Here is a 16,155-nt window from a genome sequence, read left to right as displayed (position 1 = left end):
CTCGCTGTCCTCCCCCTCTTTGATGTCCCTCTGCTGATGATGCGTTGTTTAATGCTTCTTCTAACCATCTGTCCCCGAAACTCCCCATACAAGTGACAAACAAGTGCAAGTATGATCCCCTAATTCATCCCACAGGAAATCTCGAAAAAAATCCAAAAAAAGGAACAGAAACATTCCCCTGTTGCACCAAATTCAGCCTCTCCCAGCAAATCACCCGCAGACCACCAGCAAACCCCCAAATCACGTCCCCCTCCGCCGATAATAAACCATGTACGCCGAGGCACTGCCATTCTGGTACATATCCTCCGTAACATCCCCCAGCACCCTCCCCCCTCCACCCGCAACCTTCACCCGACTAACCACGTCATCATTACACCTAAACCAGTCCGTAGGATCCTTCGACATCTCATCCTGCACATAACTGTAATAATGCCCGCCATTAATCCCCGGCCCGACATGCACAGTCACCGCATAACAATCGTACACCATCGACCCCGCAAAATGCCGGTCTGTCGCGCCGTTGGTTTGTTGCGGGTCTGGCTCGGCACAGTACCGCGTGAGATCGAGATCGCGGATGGGGAAACGGACTTTGGAGTGAATTTTCCCGGACGATGAGGGGAGCAGGCGGCTGCCGAAACCGAAGTCACCGCCGGCGCCGGCGCTGTTGAAGCGGTTGAGGCAGAAGGCGAGGCGGTCGGGGAGGCGGGCGAAGCGGGCTTTGCGCATGCGGCCGGGGGTGTTGCAGGTCTCGCAGATGAGGTCTGGGAAATGTTCCGAGGTTTGATGGTTCGCTAGGAGGGCATCGAGGTCGGTGATATCGCCCATGCCGGCGAGATTGAGGATCCAGACGTCGCAGGGCTGGAAGAGGCGGATTTCTTGCCGGCAGGCGGGGTTTTGGCAGCGGGAGATGAAGACTTCGAGGCCGCGGAAGTATTTGTCGATGAGTGAGGAGCTGTACTGGGAGTAGTCACGCCAGTAGGCGATGGCATTCTGGATAATGCTGCCGTTTTTCGGCGTGTACTGCTTGTCCTCCTTGGGCGGGGTTCGGTCGCGCCGGATGTTGGTCTCATCATGGATGTTGTCCATGATGAACGAGTAAAATTCTTGGGCGTCCTGCTGCGAGCAACCGCCGAAGACTTCGGAGTCCAACTTCCTGCTACCATCCACATTCTTGGCATGGATAAAGTGTATGTATTCCTGTGCTAGGTTAGCGAGGACGACTACGGCAAGACAAGCCCCGTGTAACCTGGATAGAGGAACTTACCATAAACGTCTTGGCCGCGAGCGACTGGAACGACCCCTGGTTGAGCCAGTGAAACAGGTTGGCCAGACACTTGGTCAGTAGCTGCGGGTTCTCAAGGTTCTCATCCGGCTTCATAGGCACCTTGTACACCCCCTTCCAAGCGCCGGTCCACACCTCCTGCGCGAAGCCCGGCGTAGCGAACATGGCTTGCAGCGAGCTGTTTGCAAAGCAAAAGACCCCCGGATTTTGCAGCCCGGTACGGTGTTTCCGTTCGACGCCATCTACGGCTTGCGCCCCGGCTTTCTTCGCCATCACGACGGCGCTGTCCTCGGCTTCGGCCAGCCCACTATAACTTCGGCGGGGAATTGCCGGAGGAGGGCGCATAGGCGGCGAGGGAAGCGAGGTGTAGAGGTTTTCCTCGTGGGACAATCGCGAGTGGAATGGGCTTTGCGGTCGGCTGGCTGGGGGGCTGACGGGCGACGAGACCATGGACTCGCGGTGCTCGGAGATCGGAGGGAAACGGCGCAGAAAGTCCTCGGTGGTTCGAATGGGTGATATCCCACCGGCCTCTGCAATAGTCTCCTCCCACCGCTTCGCCTCGGCTGCGTCCTGGATTGGTCGGGTCACGTACGTTTGGCGGCGACGGCTCGCGAAAGACCGCACCATCGGCGTTGTCGAGGTCCCTGATGTAGTGGCTGTGGTCGACGACTGGAGACTCCCGCTGCCAACTAAACCTACCCAGGCCTCCAGGCCGCCGCGCAGTAGTTTCGGGACTACCCTTGACTCTGGTGTGGCGTCAAAATCGTAATGGCTGAGTGCGTTGTATAGATTCAAAACAGCTTCTGCCTGCGGGTCCTGTGGCCGGTCCGAAATGCGAACGGAGTCGTAGTCGTAATACACCACCATGCCAAACTCGTGGCGCTTCTCAAAGAGCAGTCTCTCCGAGTTGGGCGCCAGAACCATGCTCTCAGCAAGATCGTTCGCCGAGATGTGGTGTCTCGACAGTACCTCGGGCTCCAGGCAGATGGTCGCCTGGGACATGATATGCCCGTCGTCAAATTCTTCGCGGCTTCGGATATCGATGACGAGAATCGAGAGATCCCTAGCGCCGGCCTGCATGAGTCGAAAGAGCTCCTGACTGGTTATCGTGTCCCCGTCTGGTATCGACAGTTTTGGTCGTTTCACTGGCGCAAGTTGGGGTGGTTGTGGTTGTGGTTTATGATTCCTCGCTCCATTGAGCGACGCTGTCGAATTTGTCCTTGTGAACATGCCCCGGGGGGCGCTGGAAGGAAGGGCCGCTGTCTCGCTAGTGATCGTGCCCCTTGGCGGGTTGTAGATTGCATCTGGAGGCCTGGGCAGCCCAGTAATCACCCCGTTCATCGACACGCTGGAGGGAGAAACAGCCGACTGGGTCCTCGTGTGAGCGCTCTGGGTGGCGTCCGGAGCCCCCCGTAAGCTCGCAAACCTCTGCACTAGGTCTTGCGACAGGACGGGGGTTGTCGCAGAACCGGGGCGGATTGCCTTACCGTGGAGGCTTTGTGGTTTTGGGTGGACCACGGGTTTGGTCCTGGGAGGAGGGGAGGCTGGGACCCCGTTCTCCCTCGTCCCACTGCCCCCCACATATCTAAGGTTCTCTCTTTGACCGTTCACGGCACCTGTCTGTGCCACTGCCGGCCCGGACCCTGAGCCTGCACTGGACTGATGGGCAGTCGGTTGGACACCCGTTCTCGCATTATCCTCCCGTATTCGCTCCTTGCAAGCCTCGAAATCATCAACCGCGTCCTTGACTTGTTTCAAGAGTTTATTATAGGCCTGCCCTTGCTTATTTCTGTCTCGCCGTAGGGACGTCCAGTCTTTGCTGTGCGGAATAATTGTGAGGAGGATGTCGTTTGTCCGAAGGTACTCCTTGAGCGCCAGGTCCGGCCGGCCAAACGACCTCGAGCTCTCTGCATGCTTAAGCCCTTCCTGGGCCAGTCGAAGGAGTGTGTCGATGGGTGCGTGCGGGTCGATGTCGGTGGTGGTGTTATTCACAAGATCATCGATGTGAGGAAACGTGCGTCCTGGGCGCTTGGAGCCATTTGGATGCCCGTTTACACCGCCAGACGGCGGGTCATCGTCCAGCATGCTTGTTAAACCCGGCATCGTCTAGGGGGCCGGTCTCTGGCTTCCTCGTTCCTACGCAAAGCGCAAAGTGGTGGTGGTGGTGTTGGTGGACGCGCAACGTCTGTGTTGGACAAGCCCGTACGGTGCGGGGTTGTGGGGTGTAGGTGGTGCGCGTCGTTGACTATGTCGGGAGTAAGGGGTTCATGGCTCGGGAATGATGGTGAATTGTCACGGCAGCTAATAGTTATGTAATGTTGAAAAAGAGTTTGCGTTTCTCGAGCTTCCGTGACGCGTGGGTTTGCGAGTATGTATCTAGAACAACCCCCAATTTAACTAGGTAAGGATGGGATGGTCTAGTTAAAACTAAGTTGAGGGCGAGATGAACAGGCCGCGGCTGGAATGGGGAGGGCGAAAGCTATGGCTGTCGGAGTGCTCTTTTCTTTGATCGGGAAGGTGATTTTCTTTGTTGCTTCCGCCGCGGAATGCCGAAAGCGGTGTTTGCAGATGGAAGACGGGAAACTTTGAACGTAGAGGTGCCCGCGCACTTTGGCACTGTTGACTTGCTGTCATGTGGGGTGTTCTGGGGGAGAACCTTTAAGGCCGGGGGGTTCCGCCAGTGTGACGAATGCGGCCGCGTCCTCGGTCTCTTCTGGGGGCTTGGCGGTGGCTTGCAGCTGGAGCCGCCACCATGCGCCAGAGCACCTTGAATACGCTCACGCTCGTTTGTAAGATGCCATAGACTACTACTTCACAATTTGTAAACCATAGTGTAAAATGTCACATATCTTTTCCTTAAAGATACATATATGTAATTTAAACCACTCAGACCAGCCCGGCGGACAAAGAAACAAGCTGGAAACTCGCATCGAAGTTGAGACACCACCAGCAGACCAGCGACAGCTGCCCGGTGGGTCCAGTCTCTCCGGAAGCGCAACGCCATACTTACAGGGGTATGGCATGACATCGCCCTGGCCGCTAGCCGGGCCGGGGGCAAGCTGCTTGCCCCATGGCCGGCCATACGTAACCAACGACAAGGCAGCTGCATCAGATCTCCAACCTTCTCCATCGCAAACATCGCCGCGTAACCTACCAGACCACCACACCTCCCGACGCACCCTCGTGCTTGGCTCTACTTTTGTAGAGACGTGACTTGCGTCGCTGGAGCATTCTCAATATCGCAGACCTAGATTCGCAGGATTCACAAACGGCCAACAACTCCCAGCCCCTCGCTCCCACGCGCTCGCCCCGCAACTGCACATTCCTCGAGACAGAGCTTCACAGTCGCACGGAGTCTCGCAATCGACATTAATCTCTGTCCTATCCGACAATCGCAAACTTTGCCTTTCCCCTCTAGCTTTTCAAGATGATGGGGTGGTGGTCTTCCGGGGCCAATAATGCCCTGGACGAGCAGATAGACAAGGCTACCAGCAGCAGTTTGTACTGACACACCAAGCCCTTTCCCTTCAGCGCGCGCATGCGACGGGACTCGCACTGACATCTACCGTGTACAGGGAGGACATTGCGCTTAACCTCGAGATCTCCGACATCATCCGCTCAAAAACAGTCCAGCCGAAGGAGGCTATGCGCTCGCTCAAAAAGCGCATCAGCAACAAGAACCCAAACACCCAGCTCAGCGCACTCAACGTATGCCTCGACTTGCTACCTCGGTTTCCCCCACCCCATTCGGTGTACGTCTACTAACTTGACTAGCTTACCGATACCTGCGTGAAGAATGGCGGCGCCCACTTCCTCGCCGAGATCGCGTCGCGGGAGTTCATGGAAAGTCTTGTGTCGCTGCTCAAGGCTGTCGGCCCCGGTACTGTCAACGCCGAAGTGCGCTCCAAGATCCTCGAGCTCATCCAGTCCTGGGCCTCGGCCGCGGAGGGCCGCTACGAATTGGGGTATATCGGAGAGGTGTACAGGACGCTTCAGAGGGAGGGCTTCCAGTTTCCCCCGCGGGTTACGGTGTCTGGCAGTATGATCGACAGCAGTGCGGTACGTTTGCTAGTTTTGGAGCGGATGGGGATTAGAACCGGGAAACTAACTATTGCTAGCCCCCCGAGTGGGTCGACTCCGATGTCTGCATGCGATGCCGAACCGCATTCACGTTTACAAACCGAAAGCACCACTGCCGCAACTGTGGCAACTGCTTCGATCAGCAGTGCTCGAGCAAATCCCTGCCGCTGCCTCACCTCGGAATTCTGCAGGCGGTTCGGGTGGATGATGGGTGTTATGCGAAACTGACAGACAAACGGGGTGGGGGGGTCGGCCAGGAACGCTCGCCAACGCAACCTTCGTTCCCATCGAAGCCTCGCGGATCGGCCATGCAGCCACGGAACGCTCGAGTGGATGACGGGTTCGACGAGGACCTGAAGAAGGCGCTAGCGATGAGTCTCGAAGAGGTCAAGAGCCACAGTCGAAACTACGCCGCTCCCGCGGCCAAGAAACCAGCACCTGCGAGCCAGCAGAAGACGAATGGCCACACTCCGACCAAGGTCGTTGAGGAGGAGGATGCAGACTTGAAGGCGGCCATTGCGGCGTCGCTTGCCGACATGGAGGAACAGAAAAAGCAGCATGCTGCGGCACTTAAACAGCAGGCGTCCGGCCCGTCTGCTTCCTCGTCATCTCCTGCTCCGTTTGCGCTCCCAAAGAACGACTACGAGCTCACACCGGTAGAAGCGGAGAACATCAACCTCTTTTCCACGCTCGTCGATCGCCTCCAAACGCAGCCGCCGGGGACGATCTTGCGCGAGCCCCAGATCCAGGAACTGTACGATAGCATCGGCACGCTTCGGCCCAAGCTTGCGCGGACTTATGGAGAAACGATGAGCAAGCATGGTGAGTTAAGAATTACGAGTGGAGTTTAAGTCGGTGGGCGCTAACCAACTTTCAGATACGCTCCTTGATTTGCACGCCAAGCTGTCCACTGTTGTGCGTTACTACGACCGCATGCTGGAAGAGCGCCTGTCAAAAGCCTACAGCCAACACAGCATTGGGGGCTATAACCTCCCTCCGCCGAGGCAGACGCCCGGGCCGTACCCCTCGCTACAGCCAAGCGCGCCGAATGCTCCTGGGACAGCAGAGAACTTTTACACGGGCGAGCAGCAGCCCCGGCAACAGGACTATAGTCACCCGACGGCGCACCCCTCGTATCAGCAGCCACCGCAAGCACAATACGGCGGCTATGACAAGCGTGCTTCCGTAGCTGCACCGGCGGCCAGTCAGTATCCTCCGCAGCAGGTGCCTCAACACACGGGCAATTGGGGCCCGTCTGCTCCTGCGCAGCCGTACGGTCAACAACCGAGCTACCCGGCTGGGGGTGAGGCCCCCCAGGCAACTCGCCCGCAACAACATACACCAACCCCGGCGCACCTCGCCGCGCCTGCGCAGAGCGATTCCGTTGGCACTACCCCCACGGCCGACCCGAGCGCATCCTTCTACTTCAACCAGCAGCAGCAGCCGCAGTCCCAGCAACCGCCACAGCATCAACAACCTCCCCAACAGATCCCTAGCTCTCCACCCGACCCTACCATGTCCCCCTACCCCAACCTCTCACAGCCCTTGCACTCCTATCAACCCTCTCTCCCGGAAACCCCCGCCTCCGTGGCCGCCCAGCCATACCAGCCACAAGCGCACCAAACACCCCAGCTACCAGCCCAACAACTTCACCACCAATCCCAACCTCAACCCCAACAACACCAACAGCAGCCACCGCAGGCCCAACAGCAACAACAACAGCCATCACAACCATACTGGCAGCATTCCGCAGCACAACAGACCCAGCTTCCGCCCGTGTGGCATGCTCAGATCCAACCTCAGCCTGTGGCGGCGGCTCCCACTGCTGCTGCTGCTCCGCCGCCGAGTGCGGCGTATGCTGGGTATGTGCAGGAGTCGTTCCCTTCGGCGCCGCAGCATGCGCCGAAACAGGCGGTTATGGAGGAGAGTTTGATTGATTTGTGAGGGGGGGTATTTGTTTAGAAGGGGGGTTGGTGGGGATGAGGGGTGTGAAAGGAAAGGCGGGGGAGGTGTGGGAGTGAATGGGTGGTTGGTTTGGGTATTCTGGTGGGAAGGGGTACGGGTGATGACGGGGATCGAGGACGAGGACGAGCATGCAGATACATAGAAAGACGCGGGAGGAACAAGCACAGCCAGTGTATGATTCGCATTTTCTTACAGACGTACCCCCAAGTTCTCCTTTCTGTTGGGCGTTTTCACGGGAAGGAATACAACAATTTGCGTTTCTTCTGTTGGTTACTTGGTTGTTTGAATCTTGACCTTTGAGATTGTGCTTTGTGTTTTGATGATGGGATTAATTTGTAGCTATAAAGCACCGGTGGGTGAAGTGAAGGTTAGGTCACAGGGAGCAAGTTGTGATTGAGACGAAGGCTGACGTAACTCAACTACCGAGTCTCATGCATTTACCCCCACTACAGCTTAGTTCACTCAACCGACCTACCCCGCTGTTGAGCTGTTGTTGTTAACCATAACCCCAGACTTGTAGAGTTATTTGCCGCCTTGTTGCCTTTCGTTTTATTGAAGGAAACCCAGGATAACAATGACGGCCGACGGAATACCCCATTAGGCAACTCCGCTTCTACCATCCGCCGCCCAAGTCCCGATTCCAGGACACCATTGAGAGCGGGGACAAAGTTAGTTACAGAGTGGGGGGCGGATATGATACGATGTACGGGGCTCGTGGGGCGAACTAGAACTGCAAGTGGACTGACTGCAGGTGGCTGCTGACAAGCCGGAGTGGCTGAATTACCTAGTGAAGCGATAAAGGACAAGGCCGGACCGGATGTCAAAAGGAGGAAGTGGAGAAGAGGGGCAATTCCAGGTACCGATTTGACAGGAAGATAGGATGATGGGTTGGGATGAGGGGAAATCTGAACGAAAAGAAGGGGGGTGAGTCGGGTGTTGAGGTTTGTTTGGGCTGGGCTGGGTGAGTCAGGGATTTATTTCTCTTCTACCTTTGTATTCGATATTTGTACTTCGTACACTGCTGTGTTTCGTTCATTGCCTCGTCTTTTCCGTTTTTTTTTTTTTTTTGCCACGGTTTGACAGGTTTGGTGCAACTTCTTGGTTTCTCCTGTTGCACTTCGGAGATAACTTGTCACGCCTTCCACATTCCCACGTTCCCACGTTCCTGAGGACTCGAGGGTTTCTCGTGTTCTCGTCCCCTTTTGTGTTCTTAATTGCAACAACAACGAGAACGATCGTGAGTTAGCTCTTACTCAACAAACACACCATACCGATTCGCTCACGTACTTACTCAATCAACCGTAATTAGACACGAAAGAACCCCTAGAAAGAAACCGACCCTAGAAACAAACCAAAAGGCAACCCAAAATGCCAACCTACATCCACTTCGTCCGCCACGCGCAAGGCCTCCACAACCTCACAGCCGCCAACCACGTCCTGCCCGACCCAGACCTCACCCCTCTCGGCCGCGAGCAATGCGCCGCCCTCGCCGCCTCCTTCCCGCACCAGCACCTCATCACCCACCTCGTCGCATCCCCGCTACGCCGCACCCTGTACACCTGTCTCCTCTCCTTTGAACCGGCCCTCGCCCGCCTGCCGGCGGATACGACCAAGGTTGTGGCGGTTCCGGAACTGCAGGAGATTTCGCCGTGGGCGTGTGATACGGGGTCGGATCGGGGGGTGTTGGAGGGGGAGTTTGGGCCGACTGCGAAGGCGGCGGGGGAGGGACAGGAGAGGGCGAAACAGGTGGATTTGGGGCTGGTGGTGGACGGGTGGAATGAGAAGTTGAGCCTGGACAGTCCGTGGGCACCGGTGATGGAGCGGTTGGAGGCGCGGGCAAGGACGGCGAGGGTGTGGTTGAGGGAGCTGGGGAGGGAGTTTGAGAAGAAGAACCCGGGGGTGGATGCGCATGTGGCGGTTGTTACGCATGGGGGGATTCTGCACTTTTTGACGCAGGATTATGATGGGATGGATCCGCAGACGGGGACGGGGTGGTAGGTCTTCTTCTTTCTCGAGAGCCAGGTTTTTTTTACTGCACTCTCTTTGACGGTCCGACGAGCGAGCGCTGACTTGAACAGGACGAACACCGAGTGGCGGACCTACCAGTTCGCTAACCCCGATGAGACCGACGACAACGGCGAGGCCAAGCTTAAGGAGACGGCCGACAGCTGGAGCAGGAGACGGGGCAGCACGACTGCTCTGACTGAGACGGAGCAGCTCGAGCTGCGGGTGGTGGTCAAGTACCACTTGGTCAAGGAATGGGGGGAGAATGGCGAGAAGGCGACGCTGACGAAGTAGATGGGAATATGCTGGGGGCGATGGAGTCCATGTGTGCGTGTTTAGAGCCGAGAAGTGGTTAGCTGAGTCCAAAAGTTACACTTGTACCTGCAGATCTTGGTGTTTGCTTTCTGTGTTCGCCTGCGAATCTGCCACGACTCAATCCTGAAACCAGGTCTTTTCTGACAAACAAAAAAAAGCCGAATACACAGCAGTGGTCAAAGCCGAACGACCAGTTTTGTCGCTGCAAACCCGTACCCAACGGACTCTCGAAGATCAGGGCGGCCAGTTGGCAAAGCATTGCAGATCGCGGTGTCTCGTCCATTTATGTTACGCTGTGTAGCCCAAAGAAGCGCGCGGTAAGTTGGTTGGCCCGCATCCCACCTCTCAGCGCATTTGGGGTTTCGACAACTGCAAATCCGTCTCGTCTTCCGTCCACAGACCCAAGGCATTCTCAGTGGTCTTCAAAAGACTCGAAATTGGCGGTGCTAGTTTGCGGGCGAGTGAGGCATGGATTCGTCGAAAATAGAAATGCGACCAAACAATATCCCGGCGCTGCAATGCGGTTGGAAGTCAGGCGCTGTTTGCGTATGCTCCAACAGGCCATGAACCATTTCGATCATCGCATCAATTTCGTCCCGCGCGTTTTTACACTCAACATTACGAAGTACTGTGTACTATGTAGTCTTCAAAACGACGAGAAGTCGAAGGAAGCCGGCTGCCTCCGTGCGGGTCATCAAGCCGCCGATGCAGCCGAGACAGGCATTTCTGCTGTCGGCATCAATTTTCCGTGTTTCGCAGGTTGATTTTTCCTCTCATGGTTGGGTGGGTGTTTCACAGGGCCTGAATTCAGATGGAGCGCTGCAAGGGGTTTTTGGTTGGGCCAATCATGAGACTGGATAAGGGGTCCTCGGGAAGGCGTCAGGGAAGGGACGACCAGGGTCCGGTACCTGCATTCAGGCTAAGAGATACTACAATAAACTAAGTTTAAAGAACTCAAAAGCCAGAGAGATAACGCTTTATATGTACTCCACGCCGCTGCCCGGCGTCCACGCCCCCATCCGACCAATACGAGCAGCCTCCCGCGGCCGCCGACAGGGCCCGTCCTCGCGAGTGTGACCCCGGCCCCTTGCTGGGTTATGCCCCTTAACCTCTCCGCCGTCGCAGATGCACCCTCTTGCTCTTGAGCTTCCTCGTTCCCTGGACCCTTTACACCTCGTAGGGCAGCCGTTTCGGATCCGTTGGAAACAGCCTGACGATCCAGCCATTCATTATTCTGTCGTTTTGTAGGCCGCCAGTACATACCCTCCTTTTTGTGTTGTGAACTTCAGACCACGCGCGACGCGATTCACAACCACAGCGGGTTATTCATTCATTGTATTGTTCCCCAACAATTGCACAATAGCACCACCACCACACAATAACCATCGCAACCCCTCTCAGCGGATACCCCTCCCACTCGGATCGTCTCATCCTTTCCGCTTCGGTCCACTTGACACCAAGCCTTGCGCCTGTACCCAGCCGATCAAACTGGGTTCTCCAGGCCTTCCTTCCACCACATCCACCACAGCGACCCCTCGACATCCACCTAGCCCAGCCCATCGGTGCTGTTCTTCCCGGAACATCGCCCTTCCTGCTGTGAGCGTCCACTCCTTCTCCAGACCATCGCGATTCCGGTCTCTCCCCCCCACAGCGCCGAGGGAACCACTCCCTGCTTCACGGGCGCCCGCATTATTTTCCACCACCACGGATCCCCGGTCAATACCGTCATCGCGATGATAGCGAGGAGAGGGCACTGTTGAGGCCACCGCTGGGCCTTTCCGAACCGACCAATTCGACCCACTTTCTGACGTTTCGCTCTCTTTTTGTTCTTTCCTCTCTTCGCTCCTGAACAGCGACCGAGTCTGGGAGCGTGCTGCACTCTCTATCACGACCCTAGGCACAGTCGCCATCTTCGCAGGCGAGGAGCGACTTGTGCTGTACGCGGTGCGGTTTCTGATCACCGCGCTTCAGTTTTCTTTTCTTGTTGTACGATACCCCCGCGAGGACACATCGATTGTGTCTGCGACCTCAGCTTCATCTCCCTTCTCGACCGTGTCGATTACCCTCCTTTAGATCCGGCTAGCCCGTACGCGCCTGGCTCGCGTTGTCCATACGATGGGTTTCCTCAGTCACCGCCGTCGTGACGTCCAAGTCAACCCCGAGCAGAAATGGGATTTCATCGTGAGTTTCGGAAAGACGGCTTGGTGTATAACCCCAGCTAACCATTGTTTTCCAGAGCCTCAATGATTTCAAGGCCGGCTCGTTCTTGTCACCATTTGCCTACGGCTATCTCTGGTTTTCGCTCTTCATCTCGCTCGCTGTTTACGGCGTCGATATCTTCACGGCCTACCAACTGCTCGCCTTCAACAAATGGTCCGGCTCGATCGAACCATCCCAAATCATCGACTTCGACATCTCGAAATGGATCTTTACCGTCTGTATCCTGCTGTCCTTTGCGAACTTGGCGTATGAATACTTCCGTGCCATCACCATCATGCGCCGTGGCAGTGTGGCGGAATGCTTTCTTGACAGCTTAGCTGCGCGCCTGGAGAGTATCCGGATGGGAGAGGGCCGCGGGTGGAAGCGATTCCTGGTTTTTGCGGAACTCACCAAGAGTAAGAAGGGGGCGGAGTACATCGCCCTGTTTAGCTTCTTCAGCTTTCAATGTGAGTCCCCCGGGCATGATAATCTTCAAAACAGTAGCTAACAGCAGCAGCTTGGATCCGTACCCTGCTCTGCTCCGGGCCTCGCCAGGTCGTCAATGCGTTGACGCTGTACTCGGTGTACGCTGGAAAAATCAATGTTCACGACAAAAACTTTGAATCGTCCGTGTCCGACTTCTTCGACAAAATCCGGATCATGGCGGAAGAGGAGCCGCGCCAGGTGGTTGTCTTGTCCGGCATGGTGTTCACTCTCATCATCTGGATTTTTTCGTTCTTGTCGCTGCTGCTGGCGGCCCTGTTCTTCGTCTTCTTCCTGTGGAGCTACATCCCGCGCGAAGACGGCGGCCTGACGGGCTTCTGCGAGCGCAAGGTCAACAAGCGGCTGCGGCAGATCGTGGCTAAGAAGATTGAGAAGGCGATGGCGGAAGAGGAGCGGAAACGCAAGAAGGCGGAGCTTAAGGCGGCCAAGAAGGGCGGTGGCGAACGGCCGATGACGATGAAGCCATCCATCCCTGTGCTCGGCGACGACAACCTCTCCGAGATGCCCACGCTAAACCGGGCCGACACGTTTGCCACATTCGCCGAGAAGCCTTCGCGCCCGAGCACGCCAGGCAGTATCGAGATGAACAGCCTCGGTCGCCGGCCGGGCATGCCCTTGCGGACCGACACCCGCACGACCGCGACAAGCCAGTACTCGTCCGATGCGTCTCTACTGGGCGGCGCGGCCGGGATGGGCATGGCGTCCCCTGATGCGTCCACCCCGAGCCTGCCGCCGCTGGACCTGAACGGGTACCCGCCAGCGCGGCCCGCAACGTCGTCCACCAACCGGAGCTACGGCCCCGGCCCGCAGATGGCACGGATGCCGTCGAACGGTTCATCGCTACGGGGCTACACCGCGAGCCCGGCGAATTTCACCTCGGAACCCGTGCCTTCGCTCCCGCCGTCTGTCTTGTCGCCCGGGTCCTTCAGTAGCCAGGGACCTGGCCCCCGCAACCAATCGACGCTGCCGTATCCCTCAGACAACAGGATGCCGCAGTACGACGACCAATCCCATTACTCGGATAACAGGATACACGACGACGACAGGTCTCATTACTCAGACAACCGGATTGACGACGCGAGATCTCATTACTCCGACGACAGACAACCCTACTCAGGAGACGGCCGGATGCCTCTCCGCGTCGACACACGATCACCCCACCCCGACAACCGATCCCTCTTCTCCGCCAACAGCGCCAACCCCAACAACCTACCCTACCCGCCCGACAGGCCCCCCTTCGACGACCAAGCCAGCGGGCGCGCTAGTCCCGCCCCGTCAACCACCACCTTCCGCAGCAACCCCATGTCCCCGCGCGGCCCCGGTGGCGTCGGCCCAGACGGCTATCCCATCCGCAGCGCCACCAATGCCTACCCCCAACGGGGACCCCCACAGCCTTACCACCCCCCACCTCGGTCCATGACCCAGCCTATGCCGTCATCCCACAGCGGGTCACAAAGAGGCATGCCCCCTCCAAGTCGCCAACAACAACAATCCCCGTTCCGGGCGTATAACTCGCCGTATCACACCCCGAGCGCTAGTAACAGCTCGCTGCGGAATATGGTCAACGCACCTAGGCAGGGGCCGCGGGAAACACAGGCACAAGGAAGCGAGTATGATGACCAGGCGGACGTGTTGAGTGAATACAGTGGTACCAGTGGATCCAGTCAGCAGAGGCGGGGGACACCGGGGCCGATGAACCCGGGTCCGGATCCGGGTCCGGGGTCGGCGGGGGGTTATTCGAGGGGGGCGCCGGCGAGGGGGAATGGGTATTGGGATGATGATGGGAATGGGGATGGGCATGGGGGTGATGGGAGTGCGGGGGGGTGGGAGAGGGATGTGGAAAGGGGGGGGAGGTATTAGTTTTTTGTGTTTGGTTGGTTGGTTGTTTGTATCGGGCGGGGAAGCGTTGTAGATAGGCGGGATTTATGCTGTTATGGTGGGTGAATGTGTGGGTGGTGATTTTGACAGGATTTCAATGGGATTTCGATGGGATTCTGATAACGCCCACGTGTTGTAGTTGTTGGCGTGATGTTGGCATGTTTATATCTTGGGATGTTGTGTTGTTGTTGTTGTTGTGGCTGTACATAAATTCACTTCCATTCGCATCATGACTTGGATGATGGGTGGATGGATTGTTTACATATCTTTATTATGGTGAGCGGGTTGTTTATTATCCTGTTTTATTTCTGCGTTTTATGTCGTTCGTTCTTCTGTCTGTCGGAGAACTGGACGACGGATAGATAGAGAAGGAGCGGGATTTGGAAGGCTTCTTTAGGAATTTTCGGGGTGTGGGGGTTTGTTTTGTTTGGTGTGGGTTTGTTTGTTTGAGATAGGTTGAGGTTGGAGGCGAACTGACTGGCTTAAGGTCGGGTGATTAAATGATGAGGTTGAATTCTTCACCCATGTCGTGTCGTTCGGTGTGAGGCCCTGATCAGGCATCGTGTGTACATACATGCCTTCATGTTGATAGCTCCAGTTCGCGTGATGTGATATGATCGCTGTGGTATTGTACATACAGTACAGCATAATCGTACGGTATGCTCTAGTCCGGATTTGTCCCTAACATCTTTGATGCGGTGAAGCTACGGATATTGCATCCGGTGTGCTGCACTCGGATTGGTAAGGTCAACGCACGCCAGGTGCCGTCGGTGATCATAGCCCATTACAACCGGATCTAGCCCTAAGGTTCATACTGCAAATAGCTAGCTATACCGGGCCCTCGAAGGAAGCCTCCAACCAGACTACTGTCGCGTGACTTTGTATCCAAGAGAACCCCCGAATGCACCCCGCGGTAGGTGAAAAAGACGAGGAAATGAAGGGCTTGAGGAGATATCTATGCGATTGGGTTCTTCCACACTCACATGACATTACATGCACAGTCCGGATCTCAACCTAATCGAGCAGGTGTGGAGGACGACAAAGGGGATATCTAGTGGGGGACTTTTCTAACCCCCATGTCCTTGAAGGCGCGGTAACAGCAATGGTTGCTACATATATTAGATATTGCGGTCCTGTATTTTTATGTTTTGATGATACTCCTTCTTTCTTGCTCTGCTGTCTGTGATAATGAGAAGCTCAATCATGTCTATAAGTGGAAGGTCATCCAAAGAGAACGAGAGCGAGAAAACCTCTTTCCAGGCGCAACACAGCCTTCCTTTTGGCAACGGACCCTTTTTCCTTCCGTGTCTGCTGCATCACCGATGTTGATGCCTGATCTCCTCAAACCGAGAGTCAACCGTGTGCTGTAGATCTTTGGAGAATTGAGGTTTTGGTGGGGGCTGGTGAACACCAACTCACAAGGTCACGATCTGATCAGCCTTGACCCCTTGGTGGCCATGGGGAGCGGGCATAACGAAGGATAAGGCGGTTGACCTGAGGAACAGCCCGTTGGTACAAAGAACTTCAAATTCCAGATGCCCTTCTCCAGCCTCTGGTGATGGGCAAAAGGCAGGCTACGAACTAACTATCTGAAGTAGGGCCCTGACAGCCATAGTTAAGAGGGGAGCAACTAGGCTGGCAGGTAATAATTCACTTCCCTTAACTTGGAAAATAATCTCAAGGACGATGAGATAAATTCAGATGTGTCAAAGACCACTCATTGTCTTGTACTGCGAGAATAAACACGCGTTATACTGTGACACAAGGGAAAAGATGACATATTTGGAGCAACGCGAGAAATATACATCTATGTCTAATGACTGTATATACCTGCCCTTAAGTTCAAAAAAAAGGTATACATAGAAAATATCCACGACCCCCATGCACCCGTATATATCTTTTCAACACTGCAAATAAAACAGGACTCC

General features: G+C 56.1%; 4 protein-coding genes across 4 annotated transcripts; 3 read left to right on the top strand and 1 right to left on the bottom strand.

Moving 5' to 3' along the window:
* Positions 1–240: 240 nt before the first annotated feature.
* On the bottom strand, positions 241–3,385 carry C8A04DRAFT_9106 (uncharacterized protein; the record flags this gene model as incomplete). The annotated part of the gene is made up of 2 exons (XM_062785358.1): positions 241–1,197; positions 1,265–3,385. The coding sequence occupies 2 exons, from the start codon at positions 3,383–3,385 to the stop codon at positions 241–243; spliced, it is 3,078 nt and encodes a 1,025-aa protein (XP_062640819.1).
* Positions 3,386–4,709: 1,324 nt separating this feature from the next.
* C8A04DRAFT_8907 (vacuolar protein sorting-associated protein 27) lies at positions 4,710–7,306 on the top strand (the record flags this gene model as incomplete). Its single annotated transcript, XM_062785287.1, has 6 exons — positions 4,710–4,783; positions 4,858–4,990; positions 5,057–5,341; positions 5,401–6,184; positions 6,240–6,949; positions 6,995–7,306. The coding sequence occupies 6 exons, from the start codon at positions 4,710–4,712 to the stop codon at positions 7,304–7,306; spliced, it is 2,298 nt and encodes a 765-aa protein (XP_062640818.1).
* A 1,389-nt stretch (positions 7,307–8,695) lies between these two features.
* Positions 8,696–9,625, top strand: C8A04DRAFT_34154 (histidine phosphatase superfamily; the record flags this gene model as incomplete). Its single annotated transcript, XM_062782732.1, has 2 exons — positions 8,696–9,321; positions 9,406–9,625. 2 exons carry the CDS (start codon positions 8,696–8,698, stop codon positions 9,623–9,625), a joined length of 846 nt encoding a protein of 281 aa, XP_062640817.1.
* A 2,136-nt stretch (positions 9,626–11,761) lies between these two features.
* C8A04DRAFT_24695 (uncharacterized protein) lies at positions 11,762–14,209 on the top strand (the record flags this gene model as incomplete). Its single annotated transcript, XM_062779266.1, has 3 exons — positions 11,762–11,827; positions 11,883–12,312; positions 12,363–14,209. 3 exons carry the CDS (start codon positions 11,762–11,764, stop codon positions 14,207–14,209), a joined length of 2,343 nt encoding a protein of 780 aa, XP_062640816.1.
* Positions 14,210–16,155: the final 1,946 nt, after the last annotated feature.

This window comes from Dichotomopilus funicola, assembly GCF_033296635.1.
Source record: "Dichotomopilus funicola strain CBS 141.50 unplaced genomic scaffold C8A04scaffold_3, whole genome shotgun sequence".
NCBI classification, from domain to species: domain Eukaryota; kingdom Fungi; phylum Ascomycota; class Sordariomycetes; order Sordariales; family Chaetomiaceae; genus Dichotomopilus; species Dichotomopilus funicola.
The sequence above is the reverse complement of the archived record's forward strand: the minus strand, read 5'-3'. Positions and strand labels throughout refer to the sequence as shown.